The 24,168-nt window shown below is 42.5% G+C and overlaps 1 protein-coding gene across 5 annotated transcripts in view; it reads right to left on the reverse strand.

Moving 5' to 3' along the window:
• Nucleotides 1-1,060: 1,060 nt before the first annotated feature.
• PAICS (phosphoribosylaminoimidazole carboxylase and phosphoribosylaminoimidazolesuccinocarboxamide synthase) overlaps nucleotides 1,061-24,168 on the reverse strand; it is a 60,619-nt gene continuing 37,511 nt past the window's right edge. For 4 of the 5 annotated variants that reach the window (XM_083170151.1, XM_083170140.1, XM_083170158.1 and 1 more), the window contains 9 exons: nucleotides 9,448-9,484; nucleotides 8,338-8,535; nucleotides 7,550-7,728; nucleotides 6,393-6,572; nucleotides 6,157-6,270; nucleotides 4,405-4,488; nucleotides 2,455-2,635; nucleotides 1,363-1,521; nucleotides 1,061-1,269 (listed from right to left, as the gene is read on the reverse strand). In XM_083170151.1, coding sequence (XP_083026277.1) covers nucleotides 1,103-1,269; nucleotides 1,363-1,521; nucleotides 2,455-2,635; nucleotides 4,405-4,488; nucleotides 6,157-6,270; nucleotides 6,393-6,572; nucleotides 7,550-7,728; nucleotides 8,338-8,535; nucleotides 9,448-9,484 — 1,299 coding nt within the window. In that variant the 3' untranslated portion in view covers nucleotides 1,061-1,102. Of the gene's footprint in view, nucleotides 1,270-1,362; nucleotides 1,522-2,454; nucleotides 2,636-4,404; nucleotides 4,489-6,156; nucleotides 6,271-6,392; nucleotides 6,573-7,549; nucleotides 7,729-8,337; nucleotides 8,536-9,447; nucleotides 9,485-9,601; nucleotides 9,765-24,168 lie in introns of those variants that run through there. The other variant, XM_083170176.1, reaches the window with a different exon arrangement.

Raw genomic sequence — 24,168 nt, forward strand, 5'->3', positions numbered from 1 at the left:
AAAAAAATTTTTTTTTTATTTAAACTAAATAACTCTTAATCTAGAACCTCCTTTATGGCAATGAGGTAGGTATAGGTTTTCTGTAGCCCAAAATCTGCATTGTTCAACTTATCACATTACACCTTTACCACCACATTGCTGATTGTGCAGACTGCTCCATGGACAGAATATCTTCCCCCTCCATAGGGATGTCAGCCCAGCCAAAGTTTTCCCAATGCCTCATATACACTCTCCTCCGCACCACAGCAGTAATCATCTGAATGACTGAACCAGAGTAATGTCATAGGGACACAGCCAGACATTTGCATAGTGAATGTATTTTTGGTACATTACAGTGTTGCAGTTACATGATGTGACAGGTGTACCCCCAATAAATATGCCATTCAGCGTGATACAAATAGAAATCTGGGGAGATGCACCAAGATTTATTTTTATGGCCAATGCCTCCACTCATCTTCTTGATGTTGAATCTCTCCTCCCGCAAAGCCTACAATATATCATAACATTGCACTTCAACTTGCCTGTTGGCTCAGAGCAGCTGAAGGTCATTTTCTGTGACCAGGCAGATCTGGATGACACCACCGTAAATGTCTGCATGCATCTGCTACTTGACTTCCAACTTCACAAATCTGGACAGTCAGTATTTCTGCCTCACAACACTTTGCTTAATCCCAGGCACGGTGCCTGTGCGAAGTTACCATGTTCCCCAGTATTTTACAAATCCTTTTACAGTCCAAAAACCCAGACAGTAAGTAAATTGGCTGCTAATGAATGTTACTACATTGCATACAGCATATGAGGGCAGAGCATCGCCCTCAGCATTCTGGGGCACTATTACAGGAGCGATGGCAGGCCGGCTGCAGCAGATGGAGGAAAGCTGTTCCGCACTTTGGCAGAACCGACTTTCTCCATAACAGAGGGGGTGACCTGGTCAGGTAATGCACTCCTTACTGCATTTGTATCCCATACCTTTTGTTCCAAAGCACCTGGTTAAGGGACATTTGTAAAGCTACAGCAGGTTATGACTGTAAATGTGTGATTACTGAAAATCCCAAACACATATCTTAGAAAAGGAAGAGTTTAATTGTTGTGTATAATGGTGTTACATGCTGCACTCTCTCAGCTTCACATCTGCTTGCTTAAGAGAAATCCAGGTGTTCAGTGTGCAGGAGCGCAGCTTGGACCACACCAGGTGATTGCTCAACCCGAATATCTGGGCAGCAAACTGAGCAGCCGCTTCCGGAGACAGGACGGTGGAACAGCCGAGTCCTGCATACAGACAAAAAGGGGAGAGCTCTAGTTCTGTGTATGGACAGTACGCACTGTACAGGACTGCAGTTACCTGCCCATGCTCCCACTTACCACTGGGCATCCTCAGAGAAGACCAGACATCCTGCGCCCCCCAATCCGCAGTAAGTGGAGGACAGTTGATAACTGGATATGCCGTGTTTCCTGAGAGCACAGGGCCCAGGCCATTGCTTCTCCCAGCAACTGCAACAAACACTGTTGGAACGCCATCTCCTGTGTGAATATATAGCATTTTAGCGGAAAGGCGGATATTGTAGGCTATAAATGTAGGATTTCAAATCTAATTAAATGGACATATTTATGTAGCATGTAGATCAGTGGTTTCCCGGAATTATCCATTTTAAGAAGACTAACCTATGAGGCATGGGAAAGTCATTCTACGTACATCTACAATTCAGCTGTGCCAGGTCTGTCATGCTATGGCTACCTGGCCAACAGAAAGGATGATGGCCTGAGATTCCTTGCTACAGATCCCTAAATAACAAAAGGAGACGGACAGCTAAAAGATGGTAGGGAGATTACAAACCCTTTCCCAACCAGTGCGGTGCAAAAGGGAAGAGGTGTTTTAACCCTACAACCAGTTAAGTCAGGCCATACTGCGCTCGAAACAGTTATTCCATAGCAAAGCCAAGATCACTGCTCCACATTAACACTATAATTTATATTCAGCTACGCATCACAAAATACAGAGATATTCTGTTACTTCCTTCTTTTGAAAAGTGTCCGTTTATCACCACAAGGAAGCTTTGGCCAACTGCTAGATACCAAAGACCTTCACATTAAGGCCTGATCCACACAAAAGGTGTGTGTACATTTTGCTGCATGGTCAGGTCTGTGTTTGACCTTGCAGCATCGTTTAATGGTCCCAATGTGAACACTAGCAGAGAGCCTAAATGAAGTTTTTAATGGCTGTTTTAGAGCAACTTTTATTTAAAAACAAAAGTGTTTCATTTAGCCTATTGTTTACAGTACTGTAACAGGGGCCATCGCCTTCCTGACCCATGCTTTCAGCTATAACAATCAGGGCAAGTAAGACAGCAGCTGTTTGTGCATCAGACTTACACTGTGGTTTACCTGTCACATTGTGCAAGTAGAGATATTCCCTAGAGACCCCCCTCCCCTATTGTGTCACACTGCAGCTCTTACCTTCATACTCAGACTTAATTCTCAGGGTTTCATCAGGTCCTTTATGGGCAGAGGTTACCCGAAGTTCACATGGGATTCCATAGTTTGCACAGGACTTTTTGATTTTTTCACAATGTACCAGATCAGAAATTGACCCCATCAACACTACAACCCTTCCGTGGCTCTCAGTGGTAAGCAGCAGCTGAACGGAAGACAAAAAAACAGACAGATAATTAGCAGCAACTCAATACTGATCTAAATACATTACTATGCTTCAGCATTTATCAGCTCCCACCTCCCCCCATATTACACCAGGGTTCCGGTCACATTACAGTTTTGAACAAAAGGTACAGTCTCATTTAAATAAATTAGAACCTCATAGCCCGATTCATTATCTGCCTTATGCCAACAGGAGACCACTGAAAATTTAGCAAATTAACTGCAGTCACAAGACTAGTCCATGCCTCCATTCACAGCCAGAATTGTTCTGCTGTGTGATTGGATTACATCCCAACCATCTTCAGGACAAATAGCATGTGATCATTCATATGCTAAATTAGGAGCTTCCGTTTGGCAAATAAACGCGGCTTTACATAACACATACCCTGTGAGTGATGAGTGATGTAGGCAGGAAACCTTAACTGCAGCAAGCTAGACTTCTTTTTTTTTTTTTTAATATAAGTTTTCGGTACTTGTTTCCTAGCACGGCGCCCATCGCATACCATGGTACGCGATGACAGCCGATGTTATACAATTTTATACCATCGCATTGTATGCCATTTACAATGGTATACGATTAAAAATTGTATAAGCACCCTAATGGGTGTTTTCAATGTTAAATGTGCCCCCTATAAGATAATTAATTGTATAAGCACCGTAATGGGTGCTTACAATGTTAAAAGCACCCCCACTATCAACGCCAACCTGAAGCGTGGCGAGCCGGCGGTACGCGTCCTCTGACCTTTTCATACCCCCACTATCCACATCGGCGTGGAGTTGATTTTAGATAGTGTGGCGAGCGCAGCGAGCCCCGCGGAATACATGTAAAGTAATACGCGTCCGCTCGCCATGGTTTGGGCTCGGTGGCTCGCCACACTATATAAAATAAACGCCACGCCGACGTGGATAGTGGGGGGTATGAAAAGGTCGAGGACGCGTACCGCTGCGCTCGCCACGCTTCGGGTTGGCGTTTATAGTGGGGGTGCATTTAACATTGTAAGCACCCATTAGGGTGCTTATAAAATTAAAAATTGCATCGCATGCGGGCATATGGCATGTGATGCCATACAACTTAATATCGTGGGCGCCGTGCTAGGAAACAAGTACCAAGTTTTCTATTCCATATATCGTTACATTACCACTAGCTACAAAGGACTATGTAAGACAGGTGGTTAGGTAGACAACATGGTAGAATATGGAGGTGGTATCCAGACTCGCCCCCATTTAAGTTAATTCATGAAGGTTTAGAACCCTGAGATTGACAAAATACTGTATTCATATTACATCCAGTCTTTTATGGATACATTTCTATAGAATATATGTTTATTGAAATGTAGAGTATTTTATTAAGGTCTATAGAAAAAAAAATCATGATGCCATTAGACAATAACTGTTCAGTCTGAACCGACTAGTTTAATAATCATGGTATCTAGGACAGATTAGAACACCTAGAGGAATAGCTTATATGAAAAATGGGGTAATCTCCTTCTGCGCAAATAAAGCAGCCTGTATTCAAATTAAGATGAAGGGTACCACCTGATAACCCTAAATGTGGAACACTAACGATAAAATAATCTCAATATATGAATATTTACGCAGTTTTCTACTGTCCCAGAATAGGAGTCACTACAAATCTGCCAAGCACAGAAAACCAGCATCTGCCATTACAGCAACTAATAATGTCCAAATGCTGCCAATTTACATGCATAGCAAGATATCAAATCGAAGCATCAATGAGATAAGATGCCTTACCTCCACCTTGTCAGCAACCCATTCAAAGTTTCGTTTCACCATCTGCATAGCTTCTGGTGTAATTTCCTTTAGATCTCTGTATGTCTGAGCAAAAACATACAGTCATTTAATGCAAGGACTGCAGTACAACAGGAGCGCCATTGCTGCTAAAGGATCACACAATTCATTTCTACAAAGTGCATTTAATTCCCCCCAAGGATTAGAATTAACAGGGCTCAACAAATCCCTGGGAGCCAGATCACTATGGTAACCAGATTTTTACTCCTGTTAACTGAATTTTACAAGAGCCAGTTACACTTCTAATAAAGCTATTTAAAAAAAAAATAAAAAAAGGGGGAGAAGTGCATTCCTGCCACATTCTGTGTGGCTTTGCCTACTCTAGTACAGGCATGTCCAACCTGTGGCCCTCCAGCTGCATACCCTCCAACATGACCCATCCCATTAGGTACAAAATGCTCTGTTCCTGGACTTCCCTGCCAGTGACAGTTACAGATGTGAGCCTACAGCACAGTCCAATATTCAAAGAGGGGGGGGGGGGGGGGGTCACATCAACTCTCAGTGATGTTTGGGATGGCAGCTGGTGTGGCTCCCCTTTTTGAATATTGGACTGCTGCAGGCTCACATCTGTAACTGCCACTGGCAGGGAAGTCCAGGAACAGAGCATTTTGTACCTAATGGAATGGGTCATGTTGGAGGGTATGCAGCTGTTAAACTGCACATCCCTTGCCATAGTTTTAGCATTCCCCAATAGCAAAACTATGGCAAGGCATGTTGGGATGCGTAGTTTCACAACAGCTGGTGGGCCACAGGTTGGACATGCCTGCTCTAGTCTGTCTGAAACTTGACACAGGAAATTATAAGAGGAGACAGGCCAGTTAGCAGGAAGATCTGGTAGTGGAGATTCCAGCTATCACTGTGTGCTTAGTCCCGTCCCAGCTATGCTGTCAGCATGCACCTAGGGCTCTACATTCTATACAGGAGATACCATGCCCCAAAACCAGGGGAGGATATGAAAGGCATTGAGCTCTGAATGAGGTCATGGTGATTGGCAGAGACTGACACTGTGGCATGGAGGATGTCGAGTCAAGCCAGGGCAGCCAAGTGCTATTTAACACCAACAGAGCATTAATGCCAACTTGCTGCTGTTGGGAACAAGCAAAGTGGCCAGGAGCTGTGTGGGGACCAAGGAAGGGATGCAGGAGAACCACAGGAGAGCAAGGGGCTTACAACAGCTTATTGGGAAAGCCAATGTCTTAGGACAGCAGCAGGAGCACAGTAAGCTGCAATACCACACTGTACAGTGTGCTGGAGTCTTTCTGGTGGCTTATCGAGCTGCCATGGAAGCTAAGGGCCCACAGACGGATGAGCTATGATCGCTGATCTTGTTTGCGGACCATGGGCTGGCTCCAAAGTGTTTAAGGTGACGCCTCGATTTTACAAAAATCAGCCAGGTTCTGATTTAACAAATGCTCACCATTAGGTGCACACTCCCATACATATTCTGGTCTACCAGCTAGGTTTTAAAAGGCAACACCACAAGATTATGCACTCTTTCCATAGTGTGTCAGCGCCTTTATGAATCTAAGGCACAGGGAGACCATACAGAAGTGGGCTTCTACATGTAACACTACTGTATGGTGCATTTTACAACTCACCACCAAGAAACGGAACCCCAACCGTGCAGTCTTACCATGAAGCACAATTCAGAATTATACATTTACTTGTACAGTGAAAGCTGCTAAACCTACATACCTGCTTATCTTTCTGCTGGGACTTATCTCCTGATGGCCACAGACGCCATGAGTCATTATCAATCACATCCGCAAGGACTATTTCTTTTTTGGTTACATCCACACCAAATTCAATCTGATTTAGAAAAAAAAATAACTTTGTTATACAAGTAGACTACAGACGACAAAAAAAAAAAAAAAAAAAAAACATAATTTACACTTTATGTAGAAGTAATACTCAGAATAAAATTGATTGACCTTCATGTCTACTAGAGTGCACTCCTGAGTGGACCAGGCTTTTTCAAGAATCTCAAAGATAGCCACTGTGGAATGACTCATGATGTCCACCTCCGCCTGGCCAATCAGAAGGCCAGCACAAGTGAGTTTTGTAGCAATTAGTTGCTCTTCAGACCATTGAGGGTCATTATTAGCATCATCCTGCAATAAAAATAGAAATATCAAGTCATAGTTTAAAGTAAATAGGTACCTAAATAAATATGGACAGGATAGAAAATCACTATTGTGATATCTCTTTGCCTGGTTTAGGTCCAGTCAGCGTCAGCGGTCCGTCCGGCGCATGGGAACTAGTACTAGTTCCCATGCGCCAGAGGGACCGCCGACACTGACTGTCCATTCGCCACAGGGACCGGCTGACGGGGGGGAGGTACAGCAGCGGCGGCGATCATCCCCTCCGACTCCCCCTCAGGCTGACAATCTCCCCCCCCCCCCTGAGCAGCTGCAGGGACCCCCCTCCACCTGGGGACAGCTTCCCCAATCCCCAGCGTGGACCCGCTGCAGGTGCCTGGACCTGCAGCAGAACCATTTACACCGGCCTCTACATGGGTCCTATCCGGGTTCTACCCAGGTCCGGACCCGTGTATATGGACACGGATATACCCCATTTACACCGCCAATGATCCGGGTCTGACCCGCCGCTGACCCGGATTTTTCGGCGGTGTAAAAGGGGTATAACTTAGAGGCAGATGTATTAAGCCTTAACAAGAGATAAATGCAAGTGTGATAAGGAGAGATAAACGTCCAGCCAATCACCTGCAAACTGCCATGCTACAGGCTGTGTTTGAAAAAAAGTCAGTAAGGAGCTGTTTGGCTGGACGTTTATCTCTCCTTAGGACACTTGAATCTCTTGTTAAGGCTCAATACATCTGCCCCTTAACGAGCAACAGGGATTTCCTCCAACTGGTAATCACTCTGTCCAGAGTCATGCATGTGGGCACACCCGATTACTACACTGCCCACCTCCTACACCAACATGTCAGTCAGGGCTAGAACAGGAAGACCAGAAAGGCCACAGGAAACCAGCATCCCCAATTCTACCCATACTTTCCCCTCCAAGAGATAACTGCTCAGATTCAAAACCGATAACAGGAAGAGAATCCCCACAAAAAATACACTACCTTGAAGAAAGTTTCCACTTTGGGGGGATAAAACCTGTAGCCTTCCTTGACCCCAGGATTTCTCTTCAGGAAGGAGCCAGTGGCTATTCTCCTGCACACCCACTCAATGGGAATCATCTCACAGTGGGTTGCAATGAATCCAGTCGCACTGCATTTCTTCACAAATGCAGTCTTGATACCTGAAAAGGGAAGAAATAAAAATAGATATTTGATAACAAGTTGTAAAACATTTCTGACTGGTCACAGACTTGGGAATATTAGATGTAGGAATATCATGCAGAAGCAGTCTCTACGACCAGCAGATACATATAGGAAAGTTACAGAAGGTACAGCCAGGTCATGTTATTCCATAAATAGGAAAAGTAATATGCAAGGATCCCCTATAGACCACAGATAAGACATCTTACAAGCCATCAGAAGTAGAAGATGTACAAAGCTAAAGCTGGGTACACAGAAAAAGGTCTGTCCAATCTGGCTAGCAGAAAGAGAAACCATACTGTACATTAGCAGATTTCTGTCTCCACCAGAGTAACAATGTTTCTTTACTAGAGTATGCATTAATTAAGAGTATAGGCGATTCTGCAGCAAGATGGTCCCTAAAATCATCTACCAGTAGATCTACTCCATCAAAGCCCAAAGCCACTCAGACAAGCAATGGGCCTGCATAGACCACCAGATGGATGGATAGATAGATACATGCAAAAGTTTTTTGTGTCATACGACAGTGGCAATTCACAACAGTATCATCTAATGCCGAATGTAAAAATACTGATTTACTGGGATCTTACCAGCTTCTTGCAGCATCTTAAATATGCAGCTGGTGGTCTTGTTGGAGATGGAGGCTTTCCCCTCCATGTGGTCCTTCCTGGCTGCATTGCCAGCTGTGATCTGGTCCTTAGACTGCATGAGGACGCAGCCAGGGTGATCCGGAAGCTCATATACCTCTTTAGTTTTACCTTCATTCAGCTTCTTGCCAAGCCTTGGTTCTTTATAGAAAGAGACAATATAATTAGCAGTTGTAGAATTCCTGTATATAGCACATATTACTGCAAAACCACACTAGAATTACAAACCCCACCCACCAAAAAATAATAACAATAATACCTGCTTATCCACCCCAAAACCTCGGTACTGAGGTAGTAGTATTAACCACAGTGCCAACTTGGAAATAACCATTCCTTAATAATGATTTGCACACTCCCTATAGCTGTCAGGTGAAAGTACATCAGGAAAGGGGCATCACTTCGGGACTACATAGACTACATTCACTCTAGCACTATATGCACAGGGAGAGCCCCAGTTCCTGCACACATGCCAAGTGAGGAACACTGTACGGGGGGACTAAGTAAAAACCGGACCCGGATAAGACACCGGAACGCCGGACCAGACATCAAACTCTGCATTCCGGAGCTTATAGTGTCTGGTCCGAGGGGTGCCCCATGCGGGGGGTGTCTTGTCCGGGGGGATGCCTGTGATTGCTCACACCAGGGACATGGGGAAGGGGAGATTACAGCCTCCCCGTGTGGTCTGGACCGTTCCAGTTTTTATTACACCCCCGGACCATGCAGTGAGGCTGTATTCTCCCCCCTCTCCTCTCCCAGGTGACAGGTGCGAGAGCAGCCTCATCAGATGGAGCACCCCCGGACAGGACACCCCCGGACCGGATACTACAAGCTCCGGAATGCAGAGTTTGATGTCCAGTCCGGCATTCCGGTGTCTTATCCGATTCCGGATTTTACCCATACCCCTGTACGGGGCCGTGGTGCATTCACTACGGGCTGAGGCCTGGGATGGCTATAACACACCACATACAGGAACCAGCCCGCCTGCCTCTCCCCCACGTGTTCCGCCTCACCCCGCACTGCATGTGCTGCACGCCGGGGGATCTGCGCACTCACCTGCGCTGGTCTCCATGATGCTGACGCAGCTGTCACCCTAGATGGAAACAAGCAGACAGACCATTACTTGCTGCGATTTTCATCGCGTACAGTGATTGCACTACAAGTCCCAGCAAGCCCTCCCCGTCCCCAGTAGCGAAGATGAAGCCATTACCGAGCAGGAGTCACCACTAGCAGACACGCGGGAGAGAGTCAGTTCACACACGAGGCCCAGCCGTGGAGACGCTCCAATAATAAAGCGCGATGTGCCAGCCCCCTGACTCTGACCAATCACGGCGGTGCTAAATTCCTGATTTGCATCTCGTCATTTAGATTTGAGAACGTTAACGCTGTCAGTGCTGAGAATCTCTGCATAGACTGAAGTTACAGAGGTTATGCCACTGCCATCGATGGTTTGAGACCCTAGTTTAGAAACCATCGATGATTTAGGAAAGGTACCAGACACGGAGTGCTAGGGTGGTGATGGAGGCTGTGGTACTTCCCTATTGCAGCGTGCTATTTTATTACTTCGCATCGCAGAAGTAATGGTACATTGCTGCACAAATCTGTAACTACATCGTATTCTACATTGTATTAAAATACTTTTATTTTTAAATTGCCTTTGAAAAAATAATGTATTTAAAAAAAAATAATAAGCGTATTTTAATACGATTCAGAATACAATGCTGAATCGGGTCTTTTATTTCCTGAAGAAGGTTTAGTCTTCTAGATAGCCTTCTTCAGTAATTAATGTCTGCTAGGGGACTGGGAATAAGGCTAGATGGTGAGAATTACTCAGAAAGGGATGCAGTCAAAATCCCGACAGGGTCAAAATCCCGAATGGGTCATAATAGCGACAAGAAAAAAATCCAGACAAGGACAAAATACCGACATTTAAAATACCGTCAAGGACAAAATCCTAACATTTAAAACCCCGACAAGGTCAAAATACCGACATATAGAATGTACAGGTGAAACTGTCAACATGACTTTGGGTCGTCAGGTTGCAAGTTCGACATAGGTTTTTTCACTGTTTTTTGACCCGACATGTGCCGACAGGTGGTATTTCATGCCCTACCATCCCCTAGGGCAGTGGTTCTCAAGCTTTTTTTATCTCCCTTACCCCTTGATTAGGCTTTTCATTGATGAGTACCCCCTCCTCTCAATTTAAAATATAGACAGTGCTTATGAGTGGAGTGGAATGAGTGGTATGCGTATCCTTATGCATGTCCTTATATTCAGCAGTAGCGGACAGGAATCGTGCCCTTCCGTGTCTGGCCGCTGGTTGTGTATTGTCTCCAGGGTTCCCACTTAGGGCCTTATTCTAGTTCACTCTTTCTGACAAAATCCTTCTTAGATGGACAAAACCATGTGCACTGCAGGTGGGGCAGATGTAACTCGTGCAGAGAGAATTCGATTTGGGTGGGGTTTTACTTCAAAGTGAGATCTATATTGCAGTGTAAAAATAAAGCAGCCAGTATTTACCTGGCACAGAAACAAAATAACTAACCTAAATCTATTTCTCTCAGCACATTTTGCATCTGCCCCCCTGCAGTGCACATGGTTTTATCCATCTAAGAAGGATTTTGTCAGAAAGAGTGAACTAGAATAAGGCCCTTACACCTGTAGGATTAATGCCGCTGCTTCTTCCACCCGTGTCAGTGCAGGGCAGATGAATGCTGATGTCTGAGGGCAGCATAGGTAGCTCCCATTGGATTGCGGGTCAGGCAAAAGCACAATGAGACGCTGATGACACTGAAGTGACACAACATGGTTCTTCTCCATAGCAATAAGTCTTCTTCTTCTGCCATCAAAATACTTTTTTTCATCTTCTGCCATTACCAATATTATTTTCAAGTACCCCCAACTGGTCTGCAGAGTACCCCAGGTTGGGAACCACTGCACTAGGGCGTGGTGGGAGAATAGAATAGTGTGCCAAACGCAGCGAGGCACCGCGCCCGAAGCATTGCGAGCGATGCGAGGGGCTGCGGTTCACCTCCAACTGTGTCCATGTCGACTGTGTCGACATTCGGGTAAAAAGACAATGAAAAAACCCATGTCGACCTCGCGACCTGTCGACCCAAAGTCATGTTGACAGTTTCACCTGCACATTCTATATGTCGGTATTTTGACCATGTCGGGATTTAAAATGTCGGGATTTAAAATGCCGGGATTTTGTCCTTGTCGATATTATGACCCATTCGGAATTTTGACCGTCGGGATCTCATACCGAATCCCTCAGAAAGCAGGTAACTCTGTAGTTTACCAATTTGGAAACGTGGGACATTTGTATGGATCATATACAGAAATTAGGGACAGTGGGGCCGATTCGTAACTATTGGCAGGGCTGTAAATTTGCAGTCCTGCTGATTATTGAATAGCTGTGCATGCAGCAGGTCCCCCGGTGAACAAATCCAGCAATGGCTAGCAATCGCTGGCTGTTCGCAAGATAATTGACAGCCGGCCGGCGTTTGTAGGCGCAGATGTTTTCTGAGAGTGTTTTGGAAAACGCAGATGGTGCCTGGCAGTGGCGTAACAATAGCCCCGCAGCCCCTGCGGTATCGGGGAGGTGCTGTGTAAGTGTGGAGGCCATAGGGCTATTGTAATGCTGCCACCACAGACCCCCAGATTTACCTGTATTCGCTGTGGTGGTCCCGGCTCCCCTCCTGGCTTCATTCTGATGCTATAGAGACGGACCATCATAAAATGTCCACCCCCATACAGCATACAATTCTCTGAAAATGTCTGCTGTATGGGGGCGGACATTTTGTGATGGTCCATTTCTGCTGTATCTGCTTAATTATTGGCGGGGGGTGGGGGGGGCAAATAAATTATAGTTAAGTGTAATTATAGTTACGCCACTGGTGCCTGGCCATTGGGAGGGAGGGCCGCTGACGTCATCAGGGGCCTCGATCTTCCCGCTGTTATCGCTGCGCAGAGTACTTGGCAGCTGAACACCGGAGGGGGAAATCCACTAGATTAGATGCATTCACAGCCATGGCGGCTGAACACAAGAGAGGGGAGACACTGGCATAATAATGTTTACCAGGTCGCTGGGCTGTGAAGATTCGCAGTCCAGCGATCAGGTCTAAATTGGGCCCAATATGTATCATTTATTAGAGAGGACTCTCCGGATTACCATGGGAGACTCCAAAGTATTAACCCTATCACCTGCCTCCAAATTGGCATCTGCCAAACATTAGTTTATTAGGTCGTATTATAATTCCTTCCAGCACTTTAATTGGGAATACTGGCACATGAACTACAAGCACCAGCATACCCATGGCTACTAGACTTGCTGGGACCAATAGTTCCACTTAGTAACGTATTAGAAATATAACTTCTCTGCTTTCCCTGTAGCAGGAGTGTTGTACTCCTTCCTTGGAAATGTGAGACTATCCCATCTGAGCAGGTTGCATCTCATTGGCTGATGCATTGTACAACTACTTTGATTGGCGGTTTTAACATACACCTCTCTTGGGTTATGAACTTCTAAGGTCTGTTCCTGAAAAACCCTTATTAACACCTACTGGGGCTGCGGGGTCAGAATGAATAAAAGTAAAGGAGGGAAAAACTATGGGGCCTATGCATTAATAATCTTAGCACTGCCACCATTATTAAAAATCTGTTCCACACTGGATATTTAAAAAAAAAAAAAAAATACTTCTATATATTTTTATTGAATCACCAAATGCAGTGTTGAAAGACAAAAATAAAATAAAAAAACAGATAAATATATGTTATACATATGCTTACAAATGTATACATATAAAAATGTAAGGATTTCAATCAAATGTTAATAATAAAGTAAACAATATTGAAAATAATAACAAAGAAAAGAAAAAAAGATAAAAGTTTTATGCAGAACATTGGGGAACATTCCATATACATGGATGAAGTGATTAACCCACAGGAGATCATAAATTATAAGACCGCAACAAATCTTGGACAGTTAAATCAGGGAAGTTTTGAATCCAGTGAGTCATTTCCATAGTGGTGGAGTCATGGTTCCAATTAGTTCTAAAGCAATTGTAATACAGGTTGAGTATCCCGTATCCAAAATGCTCGGGACCAGGAGAATTTTGGATAACGGATTATTCCGTATTTTGGAATATTTTAATATTTCAATGATGTATTTTGAAGTATCTTGCATTTATGCTGTATAAACACATAAAATAAACACAAATACATTTTATTACCACATAAAATACACACAAATATATTTTATTTGTTCAAAAAACAAGGTTTCAAAACATGAAACAAAATTTGTGTACTATCTCAGATATTGAATTTGAATGCCAAGCAATCATTTTCTTGTACATATATAGTGCCAGTTACATATCATGTCCTCAGTAGTGCTGTTACAGATGTCCCCAGTGAGTTTTTAGCTAAACAAATTTTTTTTCCCCACTTTCTGGAATGTATGGTTTTCGGAATAATTCGGATAACGGATATTCGGATACGGGATACTCAACCTGTAGTATGAAATAGCTTTTTTGATGATCGGCGGGTCAGACACTAAAGCATCTTGTAGAAGTTAAGTGGCAGACACCAAAGGTATCTGTCACTTTAAGAAGCGCGGTCCTGCACAGTAATTAAATGTCCATACGTTTATAATGAAAAGGTATAAATCATTTTATTAAAACAATATAATATATAGCAATATTTCCCCCCAAAAAAACACAATTCATGAATTGCAATCACACAAAACGAATAGACAAAGACATACAACACATAACATATAATATAAAAGCTTGATAATAGCTGGGATTGGCCGATTGGTTCAGTCACTGGGTGAATGAGGCTTTGTGCAGAATATATCTAGAGGCAATTTTAGAACTTTATATATAGTTACCAGTCCTGTACATTTGGTTCCAAGGCAATGCGCTGGTGGTAGTGGTATTTAACCCTCAGGTCAGTCTCTCCATCCGATTATTTACCAGAGATTAATCCGGAATTGCTGCAATGGGGACCTTTCCTGCTGGACCAGCCAGCTGGGTGGTTAAAGGTATTTGTAATCCACATATACTTGCGCTGAACAGGAACACTGCACATATAAGACCAGCGGTGGGTATGGGCTCAAAAACGCGTTTCTCCGCCTGTCACTGGGGTCGGCGGCTTCCTCAGTCTGAGCCCACAATCATGAAGTAAGAAGTTATATAGCGGCGACTTTCGCGCCCTTCATTACACCCGCATTTCCGGGTTGTATTCCAAGCCTCGTTTTCGTTACCATGTATTTATAGGCTCCCGCGGCCATTTTGTTTAATGTGTGTCAAGCCTCAGTTTCACTCCGGGAGCATAACGATATAGTCTTGCATATATAAGCCTCATTTGCATATCCCGAGTAAACGGGTTTTTTCATTTTGGCACATCAGTAGTCCATATGCCCATACATATTCCGCCATGCCTCTAGTTCTGCTATTGTTTTGCCTCTTAAATATAAATGCCAAATCGGACCTGTTATTATCATATATTGGTTAGCAATCCTTAAAGAAACATACACACACATAACAAAGACACAACATTAGTGACAAAAATTCATAATTAATTGATGACATTTCATCTCTTTACATCAATAATTAATTTATATATATAAATAAAGAATTTTTAAAAAAAATAATACATAGACATAATGAGATAATAATAATAATCATAATCAGAAAAATAAAAATAAAAATATATAAAAGAATAATAATATACTGATACTAATAATCTCTGGATATCTTCGGTTGTGACATCGATGGTGGTCATTTAATCCAAACGACTCAACTTGTCCACAGGGTCATAAATTCGGTAGCATACATAAATTAAGTTTACAGCTAAGGAACCATAATTAATGTGTCACCCACTCCAAAATTAATAAAACATTATAAAGTAATAATATTTATAGAATATTTTCATATATATATTTTTTTCTCATACATTGTGTAATAAATTCCCCAATATAGTGGTAACCATTTTATCCCTTCGGTGACATAACCCCTCTCCTAGGGTATAACCCCCCCTCATCCTACCCTTATAAACAATATAAATATCTAATTGACTAATATTGTAATAACCCTTCACATATATGATAATCCCCCCACCCCCCCCAGCTGGTGAGTCTCAATATAAATTGATTAAATTAGTATAAATACATATGGTTACCTAATATTAAATATACCCCTTCAAATATAATGTCAGTCCACCCACCCGCCCACTAATAAATCAATCCCCGAACATAATAGTTAACATAATTTCAAAAACTATCTAGCCCAATTGAGAATGCTACCGCCCAATTCCTATCTCTTATCCCAACAGGTCCCCCCTCCCAACAATGAATGGCAGTCCACTCAAAGAGAGAATACTAAACACCGTTCAATTCTATCGTATCATTTAGTCCAAGTGGACTTAGAGTCTTCAAGCAGAAAATCCAGTATGCCTCCCTCCTACATAAACGGACATATCTATCTCCGCCTCTGGGCGTACTCACGACATGTTCGATCCCTATCATACGAAACCCCTTCACATCACCTTTTTGACATAGGGCCATATGCCTATAAAGACTATTATTCCTATTAATTTTCAAAATATTTCTCCTATGTTCCATGTACCTGATGTGGAGATTTCTAATAGTGCGGCCTACATATTGCAGGCCGCACCCGCAGGTTAAGAGATAAATTATATATTTGGTTTTGCAGTTAATGAAAGTTTTGATATGGAAGATTTCACCGGAGACATAAGATGAAAAATTAGTGTACTTCTTATCGGAGGTAATGCAAGAGACACAGGAACCCCCCATCCCCCCCCCTCCACACCTATGATAGCCTTCAGGTTTGGGTGGGAGCCATGTTGTTAGACTAGTGTCTTTATTTTCCTTTTTCTTAAAAAAACTCGGCGCCAGCTTTTCTTTCAAGTTACGTGCCCTTCTAAATACTATTGCGTTATCAAAATTAATTTCATTATTAAGGATTTCATCTGATTTTAACAGATACATATTCTTTTTTATAATCTTTTTAATCTCCATTGCTTTAGTGTTATACTGTGTAACAAATACAGCCTTCTTATTTTTAACACATTTCTTCTTTTCACTAGTCTCCTGTGCTCCCAGGTTAGAACCTAACAGTATTTCTCTATCTATTTTTTCCACGGCTTCCATGGACTCCTGCAATAGTTTGGGGGGGTAGCCCTGCTCAAGGAACGACTGACGAATATTCTCACTTTGTTTTTTAAAAGCTACATTAGTTGAGCAATTGCGCTTAATCCGCATGAACTGGCTCTTGGGAATGTTTGATTTCCACTTTTTGTAGTGGTTGCTTTGGTAGTTAAGGTACCTATTTTGGTCCACACTTTTAATATAGGTTTCAGTTTGTACTTTACCTCCTTCTATCATGAGGGCGATATCCAGGAAATTCACATTACTTTTATGAAAATTACTTGTAAATTTCAACCCAAAACTATTATCATTAAGACTATTCGTGAATTGTGTAACAGAATCAAAATCCCCATCCCAAACAAAAAACAAATCATCTATGTATCTGCCATAGAGGACCAAGTTCGCCCCAAGCTCCGCCCCCCATACATGATGTTCCTCAAATTGTCCCATAAACAAATTAGCGAAGCTTGGGGCGAACCTGGTCCCCATAGCTGTGCCCAAAGACTGTAAATAAAAATGTGAATCAAAAATAAAATAATTGTGCGTCAAAATAAAACGAATAGAGCGTGTAATAAAATCCACCAGGTCGTCCGAGATCGCAGGATCTCTAGAAAGGTAATGTTTGACTGCTTTAATGCCAAGCTCATGGTCTATGTTCGAATAAAGTGCTTCGACATCGCTGGTTATGAAATAATAACTATCTTTCCATTTTAAATCCTTACTCTGGATAGAGATAGATCTGATTATGCAACAGGGACAGTTCACACTTATAATAGGAACAGAGCAGGAAGAAATTGGGAGAATGGTTATAGTAATAATAAAAAACACTACCAAAGAGAGAGTACTAATTACCGTTCATATGAGAATAATCCAGAACAAAGAGGTAGACAATTTGTATACTCTAGGCCCCAACGTCGAGAACATCAAAAAGAGGAGAGATACCAAGTAGATACTTACAATCGGTTTGCACCATTGGAAGGATATGGGACACCGGAAGGCCCTAGATATGGCCTCAAACAAAATAATAAAAAATCCTACTACAATAGAGAAGGTCCAGGCTATAGGAATGACAGGCTAGGGAGTAGTCAAACCACCTCACCTAATCATGGAGAAAGGGTTTTTTTAGGGGATCCCCCCAGGATGATTTACCCCAAACATCAACAGGAGAACCTAACCAGGTCAAACAAAAGATTAAGAGACGAAGAACTAGGGGCAAACGGGGAGGATGGAAATTATCCAGAAAACTCCTTAATAAAAAGAAGGTGAAAGGAAAGGGGATATTCAATCTCTCCAAGAAAACCTTGAGCGAGGAGGAGATTAGCCTACTGGAGAGGGGGCTAAATTTTGCTCCAGCCAATAAGCCTAATTTATTTGAGTTGTTTGTTGATTTAAACCGTTTTGTGAGGAATCTCTGTCAAAAAAGATATTTCATCCTTAAAAATAATCAAAAAGAGCCAGAAATGATCAATAAGGATACACAATTAGGGCAAGAAGATCAGGCAATGGTCACTATATTGGACTCCCTGTTAGCAGAAAGTGAACCTGCTAGCGGTATTATTCCGATTTATGATATAAAAGACAAATCCCCCGATAAAATTTTCAAGAAAAAATCTGATTTTTATCCCCTACAATTTAGAGGCCCTTTTGTGGAGAGCTTTTATAAGGTTACAATGGAGCAATTTAGGGTACTCTGTGCCAAGTCCGATAAAACTCCTCTACAGGACAACTTATCTAAAAAAGAGAGATTGGCCCTAAAATTGATATTGGATGACCCCAATGTAACCATTAAACAGGCAGACAAAGGAGGGGGAGTCGTGCTGATGGGGACTGACGAATATTTAAAAGAGGCCTATAGGCAACTTATGGATGTGAAATATTATAAGAAACTTCCAAATGATCCGACGGGGATTTTTCTGCATGAGTTGAGCCACCTCCTCGATGATGGTCTATCGGTGGGGGCGATATCCAGGGAAACATATGGTTTTCTTTTTGTTCCACATCCTATCACACCCACTTATTATTTTCTCCCTAAAATCCACAAGACACTGGTGAATCCACCAGGTCGTCCGATAATCGCAGGAATAGGCTCTATGACTAACAACCTCTCATTTTTTGTAGATAGTTATCTGCAAAAGTATGTGAAAGAGTTGAAATCGTATATAAAAGATACGACCCATTTTTTGAAAATGACTAAGGATTTAAAATGGAAAGATAGTTATTATTTCATAACCAGCGATGTCGAAGCACTTTATTCGAACATAGACCATGAGCTTGGCATTAAAGCAGTCAAACATTACCTTTCTAGAGATCCTGCGATCTCGGACGACCTGGTGGATTTTATTACACGCTCTATTCGTTTTATTTTGACGCACAATTATTTTATTTTTGATTCACATTTTTATTTACAGTCTTTGGGCACAGCTATGGGGACCAGGTTCGCCCCAAGCTTCGCTAATTTGTTTATGGGACAATTTGAGGAACATCATGTATGGGGGGCGGAGCTTGGGGCGAACTTGGTCCTCTATGGCAGATACATAGATGATTTGTTTTTTGTTTGGGATGGGGATTTTGATTCTGTTACACAATTCACGAATAGTCTTAATGATAATAGTTTTGGGTTGAAATTTACAAGTAATTTTCATAAAAGTAATGTGAATTTCCTGGATATCGCCCTCATGATAGAAGGAGGTAAAGTACAAACTGAAACCTATATTAAAAGTGTGGACCAAAATAGGTACCTTAACTACCAAAGCAACCACTACAAAAAGTGGAAATCAAACATTCCCAAGAGCCAGTTCATGCGGATTAAGCGCAATTGCTCAACTAATGTAGCTTTTAAAAAACAAAGTGAGAATATTCGTCAGTCGTTCCTTGAGCAGGGCTACCCCCCCAAACTATTGCAGGAGTCCATGGAAGCCGTGGAAAAAATAGATAGAGAAATACTGTTAGGTTCTAACCTGGGAGCACAGGAGACTAGTGAAAAGAAGAAATGTGTTAAAAATAAGAAGGCTGTATTTGTTACACAGTATAACACTAAAGCAATGGAGATTAAAAAGATTATAAAAAAGAATATGTATCTGTTAAAATCAGATGAAATCCTTAATAATGAAATTAATTTTGATAACGCAATAGTATTTAGAAGGGCACGTAACTTGAAAGAAAAGCTGGCGCCGAGTTTTTTTAAGAAAAAGGAAAATAAAGACACTAGTCTAACAACATGGCTCCCACCCAAACCTGAAGGCTATCATAGGTGTGGAGGGGGGGGGATGGGGGGTTCCTGTGTCTCTTGCATTACCTCCGATAAGAAGTACACTAATTTTTCATCTTATGTCTCCGGTGAAATCTTCCATATCAAAACTTTCATTAACTGCAAAACCAAATATATAATTTATCTCTTAACCTGCGGGTGCGGCCTGCAATATGTAGGCCGCACTATTAGAAATCTCCACATCAGGTACATGGAACATAGGAGAAATATTTTGAAAATTAATAGGAATAATAGTCTTTATAGGCATATGGCCCTATGTCAAAAAGGTGATGTGAAGGGGTTTCGTATGATAGGGATCGAACATGTCGTGAGTACGCCCAGAGGCGGAGATAGATATGTCCGTTTATGTAGGAGGGAGGCATACTGGATTTTCTGCTTGAAGACTCTAAGTCCACTTGGACTAAATGATACGATAGAATTGAACGGTGTTTAGTATTCTCTCTTTGAGTGGACTGCCATTCATTGTTGGGAGGGGGGACCTGTTGGGATAAGAGATAGGAATTGGGCGGTAGCATTCTCAATTGGGCTAGATAGTTTTTGAAATTATGTTAACTATTATGTTCGGGGATTGATTTATTAGTGGGCGGGTGGGTGGACTGACATTATATTTGAAGGGGTATATTTAATATTAGGTAACCATATGTATTTATACTAATTTAATCAATTTATATTGAGACTCACCAGCTGGGGGGGGTGGGGGGATTATCATATATGTGAAGGGTTATTACAATATTAGTCAATTAGATATTTATATTGTTTATAAGGGTAGGATGAGGGGGGGTTATACCCTAGGAGAGGGGTTATGTCACCGAAGGGATAAAATGGTTACCACTATATTGGGGAATTTATTACACAATGTATGAGACAAAAATATATATATGAAAATATTCTATAAATATTATTACTTTATAATGTTTTATTAATTTTGGAGTGGGTGACACATTAATTATGGTTCCTTAGCTGTAAACTTAATTTATGTATGCTACCGAATTTATGACCCTGTGGACAAGTTGAGTCGTTTGGATTAAATGACCACCATCGATGTCACAACCGAAGATATCCAGAGATTATTAGTATCAGTATATTATTATTCTTTTATATATTTTTATTTTTCTGATTATGATTATTATTATTATCTCATTATGTCTATGTATTATTTTTTTTAAAAATTCTTTATTTATATATATAAATTAATTATTGATGTAAAGAGATGAAATGTCATCAATTAATTATGAATTTTTGTCACTAATGTTGTGTCTTTGTTATGTGTGTGTATGTTTCTTTAAGGATTGCTAACCAATATATGATAATAACAGGTCCGATTTGGCATTTATATTTAAGAGGCAAAACAATAGCAGAACTAGAGGCATGGCGGAATATGTATGGGCATATGGACTACTGATGTGCCAAAATGAAAAAACACGTTTACTCGGGATATGCAAATGAGGCTTATATATGCAAGACTATATCGTTATGCTCCCGGAGTGAAACTGAGGCTTGACACACATTAAACAAAATGGCCGCGGGAGCCTATAAATACATGGTAACGAAAACGAGGCTTGGAATACAACCCGGAAATGCGGGTGTAATGAAGGGCGCGAAAGTCGCCGCTATATAACTTCTTACTTCATGATTGTGGGCTCAGACTGAGGAAGCCGCCGACCCCAGTGACAGGCGGAGAAACGCGTTTTTGAGCCCATACCCACCGCTGGTCTTATATGTGCAGTGTTCCTGTTCAGCGCAAGTATATGTGGATTACAAATACCTTTAACCACCCAGCTGGCTGGTCCAGCAGGAAAGGTCCCCATTGCAGCAATTCCGGATTAATCTCTGGTAAATAATCGGATGGAGAGACTGACCTGAGGGTTAAATACCAGATTATTACCTGGTAATGGGTTTTCCTCTACTCCGCCATGGCAGCCATCAAGAATGGGTATCTCCCTGCTGGGTAGTGCTTTGGAAAGGAAAAAAAGACCTCTGGCTCCTATAAGAAGGCTCCTCCTCCGAACACCAGTGTCTTATATTCTTCAGCTTTAAAACAAAGGAACATCATTATTCCACATACACCCCCCTTTTCTGAGCGTTACACTCAAGGGAGGGAAATACCGCTGCCATGGCGGAGTAGAGGAAAACCCATTACCAGGTAATAATCTGGTATTTCCTCTGCCTCCGCCATGGCAGCCATCAAGAATGGGTCGTACCCAAGCAGTACTGTATTTCATAGGGAGGGCATACTCACGTATAACTTAGGAACAGGCCAACGGCCATATAATGAATAACTCAATAAAACGTTTCTTCATGTTTCAATCTATTGCTGCACTCAAGATCTTCCTCCCAAACTTAGCATCTGCGGAAGACCAGACGTCTACTCTGTAATGCTGTGTAAACGTGTGCGCTGAGGACCACCCTGCGGCTTTGCAAATTTCTGTCAGTGATGCAGATCCTTTCTCTGCCCATGATGACGCCATTGACCGCGTTGAGTGTGCTTTAAAACCTTCTGGTGGCTCTTGTTGTCTTATGACATATGCTTGTCGGACACAGCTTTTAATCCACCTTGATAAAGTCTGTTTAGAGGCTCTTTGCCCCTTTCTTTCTCCCTCTGATAATATAAATAAATTGTCGGTTTTACGGAATTCCGCCGTTCTTTGCTTGTAAATGGACAGGGCCCTGACCAGATCCAGACAATGTAACCTGCTTTCCTTATTGTTCGCCGGATTTGCGCAGAACGTGGGCAATATAATCTCCTGATTGATATGGAACTCTGACGCCACCTTTGGTACAAACAGCGGGTTTGTCCTTAAGACTACTCTATCCGTATACATTCTGAAATACGGCTCTTTTATCCACAATGCTTGGAGTTCTGAAATTCTACGGGCTGACGTCATGGCCACTAGGAATAATACTTTCCACGACAGAAATTTTAAGGCTACTTCTTGTAGTGGTTCAAACGGAGATTCTGTTAGTACCCCCAGTACCAGATTCAAGTCCCACGAGGGTACCGGACTTCTTACCCTTGGTTTAATTCTTCTTACAGCCTGCATGAATCTTTGTACATATCTGTTTTTAGCTATGTCCCAATCCAGTATGCAAGATATCGCTGAGACCTGCACTTTCAGAGTACTCGGGGAGAGATTCATCCTTAATCCTTCTTGCAGGAAAGAAAGTATGGTGACCACACTGCGAGGATTTTTCTTATTCTCCTTCGCCCAATACGCATACTTCTTCCAAACCCTATAGTATATCTTCATGGTTACCGGCTTTCTTGCCTTCAGCAAGGTCTCCACTACTCCTTCACTGAAGCCTTTCGCTTTCAGACTCCTGACTTCAGCAGCCAAGCCGTCAGTTTCCACGATTCCGGCTGTTCCTTGCATACCTCTCCTTGTACCAGTAGGTCCTTGGTCGAGGGTAACCTCCACGGGTCGTCTATTGCCAATTTCTGGACTGTATTGAACCAAGCTCTGCGAGGCCAATACGGTAGGATCGCTAATACCTCGATCTTTTCCCTCTGCAGTTTCTTTAGTAACTTCTGAATTATTGGTATCGGGGGAAAAACATAAGCCCTCTCTATGTCCCAGGGCACCTACAGGGCGTCTACTTGTTCTGCCAACGGCTCCCAGAACCTGGCAAAAAATCTGGGTACTTTTTTGTTTATTGACGTTGCCATAAGGTCTACCTGTGGACGTCCCCACCTTTGCACCAGCTCTTCGAAAATCTTTTGGTTGAGACCCCACTCTCCTGGCAGACATTCCACCCTGCTTAATTGGTCTGCCACCACGTTTTCCTTCCCTGCAAGGTAAACTGCCGTGATGGTTAGAACCCAAGCTTCTGCCCACTCGAACAGTTTGGTGGCCACCTCCATCAATGCTCTGCTTCGTGTGCCTCCCTGTCGGTTCACATAGGCCACTACCACCTGGTTGTCGGTCCTCACGATTAGTTCTGCACCTTGTAGTTGGGTCTGGAACCACCTGCAGGCTCTGACCACTGCCTCCATTTCTCGCAGATTGGAGTGAGCTTCTTTCCAGTCTTGTTGCCACCTTCCTTGAGCCACCTGATAATTGCAGGTTGCTCCCCAGCCTGTTTCGCTGGCGTCCGTGGTCAGCGTAACCTGTGGCCTTGTGCCAAAAAATCTTCCTGTTGTCAGCCTGTTTTCTGCTGTCCACCAGTCCAAGTCCTGTCTGGCCCTTGTTGACAGGATTATTTTTTGGGACAAGTCCTTTGAGTTTTTGTTCCACTGTAACAGAAAACAGTTCTGCAGTTTTCTTGTATGGAATCTTGCCCAAGGGACTACCTCTATTGCTGATGCCATGAGGCCTAACACCTCCATGTAGTCTCGTGAGGA

Source organism: Crinia signifera, chromosome 1, assembly GCF_055691185.1.
Source record: "Crinia signifera chromosome 1, ASM5569118v1, whole genome shotgun sequence".
Taxonomy (NCBI): Eukaryota; Metazoa; Chordata; class Amphibia; order Anura; family Myobatrachidae; genus Crinia; species Crinia signifera.